Source organism: Microcaecilia unicolor, chromosome 6, assembly GCF_901765095.1.
Source record: "Microcaecilia unicolor chromosome 6, aMicUni1.1, whole genome shotgun sequence".
Taxonomy (NCBI): domain Eukaryota; kingdom Metazoa; phylum Chordata; class Amphibia; order Gymnophiona; family Siphonopidae; genus Microcaecilia; species Microcaecilia unicolor.
In genome coordinates this window covers 294,031,956-294,047,499 of record NC_044036.1, presented here as the reverse complement: position 1 = coordinate 294,047,499, position 15,544 = coordinate 294,031,956, and the positions used below count along the sequence as shown (strand labels likewise).

General features: G+C 44.1%; 1 protein-coding gene across 1 annotated transcript in view; it reads right to left on the bottom strand.

The window, feature by feature from the left end:
* Positions 1-2,827: 2,827 nt before the first annotated feature.
* SPOUT1 (SPOUT domain containing methyltransferase 1) overlaps positions 2,828-15,544 on the bottom strand; it is a 47,166-nt gene continuing 34,449 nt past the window's right edge. The window contains exons 5-12 of the mRNA XM_030207896.1: positions 12,885-12,974; positions 12,702-12,751; positions 11,477-11,607; positions 10,310-10,382; positions 10,062-10,160; positions 5,282-5,384; positions 4,378-4,525; positions 2,828-3,674 (exon numbers count right to left, since the gene is read on the bottom strand). Coding sequence (XP_030063756.1) covers positions 3,600-3,674; positions 4,378-4,525; positions 5,282-5,384; positions 10,062-10,160; positions 10,310-10,382; positions 11,477-11,607; positions 12,702-12,751; positions 12,885-12,974 — 769 coding nt within the window. The 3' untranslated portion in view covers positions 2,828-3,599. The remainder of the gene's footprint in view (positions 3,675-4,377; positions 4,526-5,281; positions 5,385-10,061; positions 10,161-10,309; positions 10,383-11,476; positions 11,608-12,701; positions 12,752-12,884; positions 12,975-15,544) is intronic.

The window sequence follows — 15,544 nt, the reverse complement described above, 5'->3', positions numbered from 1 at the left end:
GAAAGTTCCTCTGCCACCCTGCTCTAACACTAGGCTGTGATGCTAGTGCTAAGGACTTACTAAGGTTTAATTTAAAGCCGGAATAATTACCATATTCCGCAATAGTCTCAAGCAAAGCTGTCAACGATTTTTGAGGATCAGTAACATGGACAGATAGGTCGTCTGCAAAAGCTGAAATTATTACCTATAGGAACGCCCCTAATCTCCGGGTGCCACTTAATATCCCAATTAGGGCATCCAGTGTTAATATGAAAAGGAGGGGCGATAGAGGACATCCCTGCTTTGTACCCCTGTATAATCGAAAAGGTTGTGAGGAGATACTGTTCACCATCATCGTGGCCTGGGGGTTTGTATATAATACTTTAACCCGTCCGGGCAGGAGCGCTCCTCACACGCGCCCGCTCTTCAGCTCAGCATCACGTGACCTCTGGTACAACTTTAAAGAAAACAATTGCCATCTGCTGGCCAACCAGGAGAAACATAGCAGCAGCAAAACACGGTTCATAGGCACAGAAACTCACTGTTTCGCCACACCATTATTAAGATGGACCTGGGGAAAAATCCACTAATCATTTCTAGGATAAGTAGCATAAAATGTATTGTACTGTTTGGGGATCTTGCCAGGTAGTAACCTAGATTGGCCACTGTTGGATGGACCTTCAGTCTGTCCCAATATGGCAACACTTATGTTCTTATGTAAGTAGTTTTTGTTTCGGAAGCCAAAGAGTAGAGATCAGTGATACAGCTCCCGCTCCCAGTCAGCTCTGCTCTAACCAATTCCAAGGGGTCAGACAAACGGCTACCCACGCAGCCTGAAAATAAAGGGGAAAAAGTTTGGGACACTCATATCCCCTCTCGCTCGTGGCCGATATAACTGCATGTACCTGTGGCAGACGACTTTTCCAGATGTATACAAAACTTTTTCTTTTTAAGGATGTAAAGAATTTCTGGGGGAGAGGCAAGGGGATAAATACAAAAGCTTAGGTTGAACCGTCATTTTCACCACCTGGACCAAACCTACACAGGAAAGATTAAGGCCCTCTCATCTATCCAGTTCAGCAAATAGCTCTTGCATTTTGCAAGTAATATTAGCTTTGTATAGGCCTTCCAGCGTGGGCTTAAGATTCACTCTGAGATAACAGATAAGGAAATTGGTTCTGCAAAATAGCCATTAAGGAGGGCTCCAGATGAAGACCTAAAATATCTGATTTACCCATATTGACCTGGAAGCCTGACAGCCCACCATAACAATTTAGCTCATCTACTACCTTGGCAAGGGATGTTAATGGGGCTATTAAGGTAAGATGTCATCTGCAAAAAATATCACCGTATGCACACACATACACACTCTTATCTCATGGAGTTCCTTTCTAACCTTTAAATTTATGAATGTAAACCGCTTTGACCTGCTCATCAGAAAAGGCAATGTGGCATATTTTAAATAAACAAACAAAATCATTGGCTCCACCCACTCTAGGGTAATCTAACTGAAGTGGTAGCAACCCTATATGTATAAATGACCTTCCATGCCTCCTTATTGTCCATACCAGACCAGTCTAGAGGCAATAACCATTAACCAGCGGGATGGAGATGGAAGAGTGCTTTGCCCATTAAGGGTATCATGCAGTGTTTGAATGTTAGCATTTTTTTGTCTCCAGTGGATGTTGACAGGTTTCTATGCAGATCCTGAACTGTCTGAGAATTTCATTTCCTAGGCCAGTTGGAGAACTGGCTTTTAGTTGAGCAAGAGTGTCAAGTAGTTTAATAAAAATAAAGAAGTGATTAAAATTTTTTAACTGCTCTGGCTGCGTTGGAAGAATTACTCAGATAAGTCTGAGTCTCGCCTTCCCCCACTTCTCCCCATTCCTTTTCACCCAGTTGTTATGCAGAACTGTATTCAGGAAGGTGAGCTGGGAAGTTTCTTAGATGGGAGCTCCTGTCAGGTTAATACCATGAAAGAGCTCAGGCAGCCTCAGACTGGATACTGGCTTAGCATCAGAAGCGGTCTGTCATGCCAGTGAGATTTGAAAACTGACTTTTCCCTTGCTGCACCAACATTTTTTTTTTTTTAATTTGCAGCTCTGTTAGGCTGTGGTGGTTTCACAAGGGAGCTTCAGCAGAAACAGCAAAGTGCTGCTCTCGCTGACGCAGCCACGAAGGAGCAGCGAGGTAGTGTAGTGTATGCTGGGGTGATCCTCCTTTGCGCACAGAACTGATGGTCTCAGCATTGAATAAGCAGGAAGAAATTCAGCTTCCTTTAGCTCAGACTATACTTCTTGTAGTGCTCAGTCCTGCGCTTCTCACACATCAAATGAATCTTTGCTAGACATATAGCCTAGATGTGGCAGTTTGAGATGAAGCCACATTTGGGGCAGAGGTACTAAGGGCAAGTGTTGCAGAATCTCTCCCCATCATAAGGGATGATTTTCTAATCCGAGACTGCTTTGATAGGGATAAGGAAAGAAAAATTCTTAGCTAATAATTTTTTTCCTTGAGTCCTGTCCGGCCCATTCCAGACATTCTCTTTTTCTGGATATTGTTATTGATGATTGTGTTTCTTATCTTTCAATGTTCTATTTCGTTACTGAGAATTCAGCAGTTGGAGAACAACAGATTTGAGAGAAGGATTCAACTCTCTTTTTCTTACTTAAGGAATGTTTACACCATATTATTGCTTGGTTATTCAAAATATTGAAGCACAAACATTGCACGGTGCCCTTAATGGAACTGAGTTTGATTCCCACTTCAGGCACAGGCAGCTCCTTGTGACTCTGGTCAAGTCACTTAACCCTCCATTGCCCCATGTAAGCCTGCCATGAGTGGGAAAGCGCGGGGTACAAATGTAACAAAACAAAAAAGTACTCTGGACATTTTTCTGTCTCCATCCACTGGTTGATGTGCATAACCCATAGCTTTTGGGCTGGTCTGGTAGAACTCAAGGAAAGATAATTAGCAGGTAAGAATAATTTTTCCTTATGCTGTTGTACTCTAGTGGAAGAACATTAATCATGGCATTAATCACAGGTGTACATTACTTCCAGCACTGTGTTTTCTATCTAAAATTCCTTTTTTCTGTTTGCACTGAAGCAGATGCAAAGCTTCGGCTAACTGAGAAGGAACAGAGAATGGACATAGGAGCACAAGTTCTACTTTAAATTAATAAAAAATGTTCAAAAGCTGGTATTATTTATTTTACTAACCAGTACAAATGTCAAAAATCAAAGTGTCCAAATGTTCTTATATCCACACTGATAGATGTTAGTATGTTATCCACAGAGCTATTATAGTAAATTGGTTATTTTACAAAATCCCCATCTACCCAATGCTTGGTACAGACAGTTGTACACAGTACAACTGTTGAGTGTATATGTGGCTTCTTAAGGACAATGATTGCTAAAGCTTTCCAGACTTGAACTGGATGAGCTTGTGCACCTTCAGAAGTGGGCCTGCCTCCACCCCCAACCTCCAGTTTTATAGAGAAACTACAGAATTTTCAACAAATTTTGCCAGCTCTTATGATTCATAGCAGTGTCCCTATAACCCAAGATAAAGGGTCGGCACTATAGTAATGTTCCACACAGCATCTGCTGGCAGTTCCTTCAGCTTTCACAGGGATTTCCAAAAGCTGCATTGATCTTGGGTCTCAGTACCGACAGAGAAATCAGAATTGCCTCCTAGAAACAAACCAAAAATTGTAATTAGGAAAATTATAATCCAGGTCTGTCAGTAAGAATTACTGCAAAAACAATGTACATATAGTTAGGCTTATACTAACTACTCACCTCTACCCATCCCATTCGTCTCTCGGCCTCATCCAGCTTCAATGGTAAGTGTTGCATTACCCCAGACTGTCCTGCTTTTCATGAGGAATCGACAAGCTCAAAAGAACAAAAGACCTTCACACAGGTCAGTACGAGCAGGCAAACACAGTGAAGGTGACACCAAAGATGATGCAGAAAATGTCCAACAGACTCAAAGAGTTCACATCAGAAACTTTATTCAAAGTACAATGGACTCGACATGAATCGTGTTGCGACCACAGAGGTCTGCTTCAGGAGTCCCTGTGCAATTTAAACATATGGCTTGCTCTACAGGTTCTGAAGACAAAAATCCTAGTTTGTGTGTATCAATAGCAGGAACGCTTACATCCAAAGTTGCTGTATGTTCGCTGCAACTTTGGATGTAAGTGTTCCTGCTATTGATACACAGAAACTAGGTTTTTTGTTTGCCTGCTCGTACTGCCTTTCATGAGCCCTTATTCCTATAAACAGAGATAAGCAAACCTGGAACACCCATATACCAACAAATCTTTGCCAGCCCCACAGACAGTGCCCAAACCTTTTCAATACACTGCTGCATATGGTGTGGAGAACATACCTCAGTTCTGATGGTCCGGCTGCCCTGTCTGGGACATGTATTCAGGTACATATTAAATAGAACACTGGGATCAGTGACCTCAAGACTCTGGTCACTGTCCACACTCACTTCTAACCCCTGGAGGCCTCCAAACACAATCAAAGCATGTCTAGAAAAATAAAACAAAAATCAGTTTCTCCAGTAACAGGTTATTGTGCCCATGAACACCTGCAGCATCAATATCTTACTACCAAAGGAACAAAGTTGTAATAGTCAGAGCTCATGTTAGAGAACTCTCTGCCCATTGTACACAATGGAATGCTCTCAAAGTCTTTACAAGAGTACCACCATAAGCTCTTCCCATTAACAATCTTGTGATTGCTCTATTGTCACTCTTCAGCAGGTCTAAGAGACCTCTGGGAAAAGCTATATTGAAGCTATGTTGGAGTGGAGTAGCCTGATGGTTAGCATAACAAACTGAAAACCAAGGAAGACAGGCTCAAATCCAACTGTCACTCCTTCTGACCTGGGGCAAGTCACAACCTTGCATTACCCGAGATACAGCTTAGACTATAAGCCCTCCAGGGACAGGAAAATACCTGCTTTATTGAATGTGATTTGCCTTGAGCTACTACTGAAAGGTGTGAGCTAAATAAAAAAATATATATCACAAATGACACAGTACAGAGAAGTATTTTCAAAGCACTTAGACTTACAAAGTTCCACAGTAACCTAAGGAACTTTGTAAGTCTAAGTGCTTTGAAAATTAGCACCATAGAATGGGATCTGACAAATTCATGCTGTATAACAATTTGTAAAGTCACAACTTACAGTGACCAAGTAAATGTAGTATATGAGTTAAGTACGTAACTCCAAAAGAACTTAAGTGTAGAAACATACAAATTAATAATCACATTCCCGTTACCTGAATGAAGGAAGTGACAGAGTGTCCACACTGGAGCCCCTCTCCGAAGTACCAATGGACAGGTCATAGCCATCCTTAAAGGGGCACTCTGCAAAAACTGCACCTGGGAATGATAAATAATTGGACTGCCAGAAAACTTCCCTTTGTAATGACATGCCATGGCTTTGTACAAGGCCAGTTTATACTGATTTCAACTAACAAGTCAAATCTTTCCAGTGCCTCCCTGGTAAGTTGTTATGTTAATTTCTTCTTGTTATAAGTGGAAGGAGATGAGCACTCCACTGAGTGAGCACTAGCTTAACAAGTATTTTAAATATAATCCCTTAAGATAAAGTGGGATATGCTCACAGGAGCTGTAGTAATATGTAAAAATTTGGAGGAAGTGGAAAACTGAAATTGGATCTCACCTGCTAATTTTATTTCCTTGAATCCCTCCAAACCATTATAGACTTATGTTATGCAGTCCTACCAGCAGGTGGAGACTGAGAAGCACTGATTTTTGACATCATTCCTAAGTATCCTGTGCAGCCTTCTGCCAGACAGTTCTTATGTAGCAAGCAGAAACAAGGACTCCCCTCTCTAACTTGGGAACCAATATCCACAGACAAAAGGGAAAAACTCTTTGACAAGAAAAGGCAAATTTTTACACCAACAAGAAACATTCAAATTCTTTAGTGTCACTCTAGACCAGTCCTGGCTAGGGCTGTTCATTTAACACGTTTTAATGCTATTAACATGTTAACATTTTTAACTTGCGCTAATAATTCTAACGTGATTAATCGCATCATGCTGCTCTCTCCTACTACTGCCCCCCCTCCCTCCCTGGTGCTCCTGCAGCTTGTTCTCCCCTACCCGCCGCCATGCACCGGCAGCCTTTTCTCTCCTGCAATCCCGCTCTCTGGCATCTCATCCCGCCCGTCCACCATCCTCCGAACTTGCCTTGTAAACACAGTGGCATTAAACACATGATGCTCCACACCTCTCTGTAACCGGAGCCCTCCCTCTCTAGTATCCCAACTTCTCTGATAAAACTTCCCGTTTCCTGCTGCAGGAGTCGGACGCTAAAGAGGGAGGGCTCTGGTTACAGAGAGGAGCGGAGCAGCGTGTGGTTAATGCCATGTGTACAAAGTAAGTTTGGAGGGCCACGTGCAGCAGGGTGAGGTGGGATGAAATGCCAGAGAGCATGGTGACAGCAGAGAAAAGGCTGCAGTGTGTGGCAGGCAGGAAAAAAACAAGCTGCAGGAGCATTGGGGAGGGGGGGGGGGGGGGGGACAGCAGTAGGAGAGAAAAATACATGCAGGAGGGAGGAAGCATCTGAAAGAGTCACAGGATGGTAGGAAAGGAAAGAAAAGGCTGTCTGTGGTGTTTGTATGTATGTGTGTGTGTGTGTGGGGGGGGGGGGGGGTTAGGGGGGAATGCAGAGCAGATGGAGAGAAAAGGCTGCAGGAGCTCCCAAGGGGGAGGGGAAATGAGATTGTGCCAATGGAGAGGAACGGAAGGAATGGGATGAGATGCTGCCTATAGAGGGGAAGGAAAGAGAAGAGCGATGGTGCCCATAGAGAAGAAAGGAAGCGAAGCCCAGAGGAGATATGATTGAAGTCTACAAAATCCTGAGTGGTACAGAAAGAGTAGAAGTGAATCAATATTTTATTTCAAGTTTCAAGTTTATTTATTTAATCTTTTTCACTCTTTCAAAAAGTACAGAGACCAAGGGGCACTCAAGGAAGTTACATGTAAATAATTTTAAAACAAATAGGAGGAAATATTTTTTCAATCAAGGAATAGTTAAAGCTCTGGAACTCTTTGCGGAGGATAAAGTAACAGCAGTTAACATATCTGGGTTTAAAAATGGTTTGGACAAGTTCCTGGAGGAACTTATATTGAGACAGACATGGGGAAGCCACTGCTTGCCCTGAGACTGGTAGCATGGAATGATGCTACTAGATGGGTTTCTCCCGGTACTAATGTCCTAGAATGGCCACTGTTGAAAACAGAATACTGAGCTTGTTGGACCATTGGTCTGACCCAGTATGACTATTCTTATGTTCTGATCAACTTCAAAGTAAACCTATAAGACCCCTGTTCAGCCAATATTTCTTAGTCTCCAGCAGATGGTATATGTGCATGACCCTGTGCAGCCTAGATCTGGTTCAGGTGGGTCAGGGGTCTTTAGTTCCTTTTGGAGTAGGCTGGTAGCACAAAAAAAAAAAAAGTCCTTGGTGGTGATTTGGAAGCATGTGTGTAGAAGGATAGGGTCAGTGCAGCTCATTCCTTGCCTTGGGGTGTCAGATTCAGTTGTCCAAGTTCCTCCCCACTGCCAAGTTGACGGAGCTGGGTACTTGCATCATGGCTTCTCTCTTCCTCGTTTGTAGGAACAAAAATTTTAGTGCCTGGCCAGGTCAAACAACAAGAAAAATAAAGTGAAAGAGGGCTTCTGCCTTGGGTCCAGTGGAATCAGCTTGCCTCCAACCTCCCCATGGTTGCTGACTTTGTAGGAAAGGAGGAGGGAAGAATATCTGCAGGCACCATGGAGAAGGAAAATTGTGACACTGCTGATCCGGGAGCCACTGTGGGGCTGATGTGTCTGGTGGTGGTTGCAGACAGTTTGCTCCGCAACAGCCAAGCCACAACAGCTCATGCAGCATTGGGGGAGAAGGGCCGGGCCCAGAGTGTGGTGAGAACCACAGTGGGGGGGACCCCCTCCCCCGGAACAGTCAGTTTTCCCCAGAGTTTATTTTGTCTATGTATCAGGCTGCTGTTACAGGTGCAAGGGTGTCTCAGAGAGGGCCCAGAAGCTCCAAAAGGCTGCGTTTGGACTGCACAGAGAACCATGCCAGGAAGGCCTTAGAAGGGCCTCTAAACCTCCTCTTGATTGACGAAGATGGACTCCCAACACCAAAGCAGAAGGCTCCTCAATGGAAAGCGCCACCAGTGCCTCAGAAATAAAGAGCAATAAGCTCTTCTTTATGAAACCACCTCAGAACTTTTGGATCATCCCCCTCATCAGGAGGGAGCTCTCCCTCCTCTAATAGCTCCTTCAACGATGTCTCCTCTGAGTAGACTGTAGCCACATCAGATAAGGAGGGAGAAGCAGAGATACCCTAATCTGCACCCTAACCTGCCCATTCCTGGATGTCTAAACAAGATCTCTTAGGAGCCGGATGGGCAGCAGGATGAGAAACTGAAGCACCTTGAAGCAACTCTGACTGTCCCTGCTTCGGTAAATAAGCCTGGTGTAAGAACAATATGAACTCCGGAGAAAACTAAGATCCCGATGTAGCTGAATGCTCTGTCAGACCCTGAGCCTGTAAAATAGTGGCTATGCTCAGTGCATGATCAGCCAGAGGTTGCTCCTCACTGTCAAATCGGTCCCAACAAAATGGCACCTGTTCCCGGCTCTCCCACATCAAACTGTGCACCGGGCCTTGCCAGAGAGACCAAAGACCCCAGCGTATTCGAATGCTGCGCTGAATCTGAAGATGTGCCGCTGCCAACTGTTTCTTCCACGGCCCCAGAATTCCCGGTTTGCATGCAATGCCTCAATGTCATTTAGCAGGTCCCACAGCGAGAACACCACTTAACTGCCTCTGCAAGAGTCGCCATTCACCCTGTCACCAGCACAGTACAATGTATCCCAAGTGGTGAGTCAGGATCCCTTCCCCTGCACCATGTAGAACTTTCAGTCCTACAAGTGGTTCTGAGTCAAACTTTAGTCAGACCTACCACTGCTGGCTGCTCCTCCAAACTCACAGTCTCCACAAGTCTTACCACAGATGAGAAAGGCTCAGGACTGATACTCTGTCCCAAGCTCTCCAGCAAGCCTTTTTCCTTTTTTTTTTTTTTTTTTTTAAAGGTTGTTGTGCTGGAAAAGAAAAGTCCCACAGGAAACAGGGGAGAGGTGAAGGGAGGGAAGGATGCTAAGGCCAGACCTTTATCCAAGCCATTCTACAGGAATTCCAAAATCTCCAATATGGATGCCTTGAGCAAATTAAACTTCCTGTCTCTACATCATGCCTCAGAGATGCATCAAATCCTAACACAAACCAGAGATGTTGACTTCTTCCTACAGTGCAAAAGGGTTCCAAATAACTCAGGAGAAATAACCTCTCTCCAAGAACCTGGCCCTTTCAAGAGCCAGACCTTATGAAAACTGATCTATAGTCTAAAATGTCAATGGCCCCTGGACCAGGAGCCCCTCTGTCACCAACTGGTCCCCCAGTAGTGGGCATTCAAGGGCCTTCTCCCAAAAGTATGTGTGGGGAGAGGGGAGGCAAAATCCACCAACCCCACTGCAAACCAAGGGGCATGGGGGGGAGGGACACAGGTCTAATATCTCAGGGCTCAAATGGATGGCTGCAGCCATCCCAGCTCCTAACACCACAGAGCTTCAACCTACTACAGCCAGAGCGGGCTGCACAGGATAGCACATCCCATCACCTGCTGGAGACTGAGAAAAAAACAAGCTAGCAGAGGGCTGAACAGGACAATTATGGAATGATGTCACAAGTCAGTGTTTCTCAGCCTCCACCTGCTGTTAGGACTGCATAACCCACAAGTCTGGAATTGACTGGAGGAATGACAATGAAATGTTTTTAAGCATGACGAGATGGAATATTTATAATCCGTTTATTACATGCACTTTATTATTCAATACAATGTAAAAATTACTCCAACTCGAGTTTTCTATTTTTGTTGTGTGTTAAAGAAATCTATTAAGAAACATCCAGTGTCACAGGGTATACAATAATATAACTGCTCTCTTTTGCTTATGTATACTTACTTAAACATGAAGCAAGGCGGACTCTGTAACCCCAGAACAGCCCAGCCACTGTTCGTGGAGAATGAGGAGACACGACAACTCCCTTCCATACTCTGCTCTCTGAAAAGGAAATGTTACAGTGGTACACAAAGAGGCAGGACACAGGGAGGTCTCAGTTCGAGGCTGCCCCAGAGCTGAAGGTGTCAGGCAGCAAACCTTTCCTAAGCCAAATCAGCTATGGCTGCTGAAGCTGAAGTGTATGACTGTACCTGGCTTCTGATTCCTGTCCAGATGTACCGTAACTCTGAGGCCAGGCTGCAATTGTCTGTCTATCTGCACCTCCTATGACAAAATAAAAAAAATTTCAGCCACCATACAAAACACTGACAAGCACACCTTCTAGCTCCCAAGCAGATCACAAAAGCCAGGACATTTTTACCAGCAGGAGAAAGGGGCTGTGCACACAGACATCCTGTACTCACAATTCTGCCCAGGGAGAGATTATGGAATTTAGGGCCTCTTAAACTGCACTAGTGATTCCCGCACAGCAATGCCAACGAAGCTCACTGAGAGTGAATTGGCTTTGTCGGCAGTGCTGCACCAGGAATCCTAGATCGGTTTGGTAAAGAGGCTATGTAGGAATCTAGAAAAAGTATCATTATATTATTATCCATTACGCTTTGATATGCAGTAGTTATTTCTGATGTAGGTATTCACTGTTGGTGTGTTTGGTTTTTATGATTTATATAATATGGTGTTTGTACAACTTTATTGCACACTAGTAAGAAATGCCCGTTTCGGAAAAAAATGAAACGGGCGCTAGCAAGGTAATTTCCCGGCCATCATCTTCCCTCCCTCCGTCCCTCCCTTCCGAGTTCCACACCCCCCACTCCCTCCCTCCCTCCGTCCCTCAGTCACTTGGTTGTGAGTTTGTGATTAAAGTTCGCAGCGCTGTCCCCGCTGCTGTCACTGAATGTGTGGGACTCCCCGCTGCTGTCACTGAATCTGTGGAACTCGTGCGTTGTGCGTTCCCCGCCCGCTACGTCATCGCGTTTTGACGCGAGGGCGGAGCTACACTGACTGCAGGCCAAACCGGATATCTCGGGCGCCTCAAGTTTCCGGCTTGAGGCTTCATTGGAACGTTGGAGGTGCCTTTTATATATATAAATTTTTATCATTTGTATTTAATGCTTTTTTGGGACCAGTTGTTTAAAGACATTTTTATGGCATTAATTGATCCAAGCTAGTGCTAGAGAAGCCATTCAGAAATGAAGAAAATAAATGAGTGTCTGATATGAAAGTAATATTTTCAAAGAAGATGAAGTAAGATGTAGGTAGCAGAACAAGAGAATGTGTTGAAGTAAAGGCTGGTTGTCTCAGAAGGATGCCTTTTATCTTTCCCTCTGCACTAGGCAGAAGAGGGATCACAAACCCACCTTCCTCAGACCACAGTTCACAAAGGATCCTTTTCCAGGTTTGCTAGGGCGATCTAGCACTACCCCCTCTCTATATTCTGACTCCTCATCTATCCGCATGTGGTGAGGACTGTCCAGGGGATTCAGGAGGCCTGAAAGATAACCACACGGCCATTATTTTACAGACACTTCATCTGCATATAGACAAAAGGTTTCAACAAACCCCTTTGAGAAAAACTACATTGGCTCAAAATCAAAGAACGTATTACGTTCAGAATCTGCACCCTGGTCCACAAGATTATCTATGGTGACACCCCGGAATATATGTATGATCTCAGAGACCTGCCAACCAGAAACTCAACCAGTTCATCATGAACATACTTAAATCTTCACCACCCTAGCTGCAAAGGACTTAAGTACAAATCAATTTATGGATCCAGCTTCTCCTATATAAGCACACAACTCTGGAATGCACTGCCGTAAAGACAACGTACGACCACCTCAACTTCCGGAAATCACTAAAGACCAACTTGTTCGAAAAGGCATACCCTACTGACCAAACTTAAATGCCTTAACCCAGCTACACAAAGAAACAAAAACTTATAATGTACTCTATATAACTCCTCTTCTCTATGATTCCCTATTGTGTCTGTAATATATTTATCTGACTATAACATCACTCTAATTTGTTTCACCACCGGAGGTAGCTACTGTAAACCACATTAAGCCTGCAAATAGGTGGGAAAATGTGGGGTACAAATAAATAAACAAACAAATGGATTTCAAAATGAATGACTGTAATAGACATTTCTCATCAGAATGTTCACAAACGTTTTATGACTTGAGACAATCTTTTAAACCTTTGAAATCTAAGGTTACACTAAAAAATATACAAACATGTAATACTGAACAAACAGAAAAATCAAGATGAGGGGAACAGGAAAACCAATCAAAGCTTGGGAAGATAATTATAGAGGTGTATTAATTTAATTCCACTAACATATCTTATCTTTAGAAGATCTGCCCTCACCTTAGCTCCTGACAGGAACAGCACACAAAGGAGATTAAAAGATGAACTGCGTTTATTACCCCCTGCACCTCTCCCCAACCACTACTCACAGAGTAAGGGGTATGTCCTTCTGTTTACTAACACAAAGGTTGATGTTTGTCTTTTTTTTTTTCTCTCCCACACCCATCAATTCTGTTAATAAATGATTAGGGGAATCGAAATCAGAAGTACCTTTACCTGCAAACTGAAGATCTTGGTGCTTTGGGAAAAATGATTTCCTCAAATATCTGTGGGGAGAGGAGGAACAAATTAATAAGAAACCCTTAGCCTCAATTGAGGGAGGGAGGACAGAGAGAACAGGGTACTCAGGAGCCTACTCAGAATACTACATTAAAGTAAATGTATTCTTAAAGGACCTACTGAGGACACTCAAGATACTGCAGAATACGAGCCATCTGGACACATCCTTGTCCTTTCTTCCCAACACCCGTAAACTCTCCTTCTGTACTCCTGTGAGAAAAAGAATCGTGTTTAAGTGCATGAAACATCTTATCCTTCAGCAGTAGCAGTACAATAGAAAGCCCTAACTATTGGGAGTATTCTCTAAAGTGAAACTGATCTAAAACTAAAACCACCAGTCAATTACAATAAAGGGATGTGGGTACTCTGAAGTAAATAATAATAAAATGAAAAGCAAACAACCTTAGCAATCCTCCAGGCCAATTTAGACATGTGGGTTTACACATCCTACCAACATATGGAAACTAAAATCTACTGGTTTTAAAGTGATCTTATAATTATCCTGTGCAAACCAGAGCTAGCCACTATTTCTCTGTCTCCAGCAGATGGCAGGCATGTGTCCAATGCAATCCTGATTTGGTGAAGGTAGGTTGGATAACAAGGGAATTCTTAGAGGGGGAGGGGACTAGAGGCTCTTCCTTTTTGGAATTCCAGATTGCCTAGTCAAAAAGATTTTTTTTTAAATTGAGATTGAAGGTACAGATGCTCGTTACTTGGGAGGCCAGAGATGCGAGAGGTACTGCCAAAAAGAAAAAGGAGTTTTGGGTAATATGGGAACCTTATATTCAATCGCTTGGGGGTAGAGCCCGCAGTTTAATAATGAATACGTTGCAAATATATAATCAATAAAGAGATGACTGAAATGTGCAACCATACAAGGAGGAGAAGAATGAGAGGGAGGGGGGGAAGGGAGGAACGGGGAAAGAACAATAATAAAAGTAATTTGTTGATGTTAGAATTGGTTATTGTTAACAAGCGGTGTGATAAAGAGGATTGTATACAATACTCAATTACAATGTTAAATGCATCTTCTTTAATAAAAACTATTGAATAATAAAATTTAGATTGAAGGGACAATGTCCTGAAGGCAAAGGATCAGTGCAGCCCAGTTTTTGTCTTGGGAATGTTACACCACAGCAGCCATTCTCTTCCCCTCTCCTAATTCAGGGTGGAGGGAGACTTGAGTGCTTGGAAAGGACTAAACAAGGAGCAGATAAAAAGACAGCCGTTCAGGTGTCAGATGAATTGGCTCCTTAACTGACAACAGTCTTCTTACTTGCAGTCTGCTTGCTCTCTGCTAGCTACCATTTGCAGCGGGAGGGGGTGGGTGGGGCGGGCTGGGAGAAGACATTTAGCAGCTCCACAATTGTTGGTTTCTTGAGCCTCCAGGATCCCTTACGGCACAGTCAGACAAACAGCTGTGTTGCTATGCATGCAGTTAACGTGGTATTGAGGTCTCTGGGAGTAGCTGCAAGATTTTTGCTATGCAGCACTGAATCAGAGCTGTGGCGGCTAACATCAAGGCCTTGTGTCAGATTCCAGATGGTTCGGCAGAGGCCCAAGTGTGGAAGTGATGGCAGATCCGATTTTGGTGGAAACCGCCACCATCTTGGATATGGCTGGCATTGCAGTGGAGCTGCTCTCTGGAGAAAAGCAAGGCAGCAAAGGTGAAATCATCCCAGAGGGGTAGGCTTCCATCTGTAATTTATTTTAGTGATGTATCAAAGCCTCAGGGAGTCAGGGGTCAGACTACCACAGGAGCAGGAGAAACCCCGAGATAGCAAAGGGAGCCCCCAAAGGGTAGCACCTCAAGTGAGAGGAAGATTTTGAGGCAGTGTCTGGGGGGGGGGGGGGGGGGGGGGGGGGGGGGGGGGGGGGTCCTTAGACAACCTAGGGACACTAGAAGAGAGGTTAAGGCTAGATAGGAAGAATTGCCCCTCCCCCTTCCAGGTCTGGATCTTCCATAGGGATGAGCTACACGGTTTTATCTCGCAGGTGATCTAACCTCTTGAAGAAGGGTCAGAGTGAATGGACTCAAAAAGGTGGATCCTCTGTTGAAAGGCATTAGAAAACCTGCCTGGTCTTCTCCTATCCATAGAGCCAGACACATTTTAGCCAAGTGGGACATCCCAGATGTGAGGTTTAAGCTCAGCTGGTCAATGGTGCCTTTCGAGAATAAAGAGAATCTTAGGTTCCCACAGGCTGACATAGTGGTGTCAATGGTAAAAGAGATGGTGCTTCTGGTAGCAGTGTGTGTCTGTGGTTGAACAGTTGGTCAGAGGATGTGACTTCAAAAGAGCAAGCTCAGTAAACTTTCTTTTCACAATGTTACTGTTCAGAGAGAACCTGGATAAGCAGATTAAGAGCATGGGCAAGTCCAAGGTCGCTCTATTGCTTGAAGATAAGCAGATCTGGCCAAGAATGCCACAGGGTGTTTTAGAGAGGAGAAACAGTATCACCCAGTGAGAGTCAATGAATCTCAGAGAAATAGGTTCTTCCAGAGGGAGAAGTCCTTTCAAGGAAGCCACAGAGGTGGCTGAGAGTCCAGGGTAGGACCCCTGGGACACTCCAGAGGTACACAATGAAGGTGTAGAGGCCCACTGTCCAGTAGCAATCAGAGGACAATTACAGTAAAGAGGTTTAACCAGAGGTAGGCCTAGATCACAGAGGACAAGTGGGTCCTAGAGATTTATTCAAGAAGGGTATGTCCTGAAGTTCACACAGCTGCTGGATGTTTTCCTGGTGTGTCTGCTACTCTTGGATAAAGAACAGGGATGGTA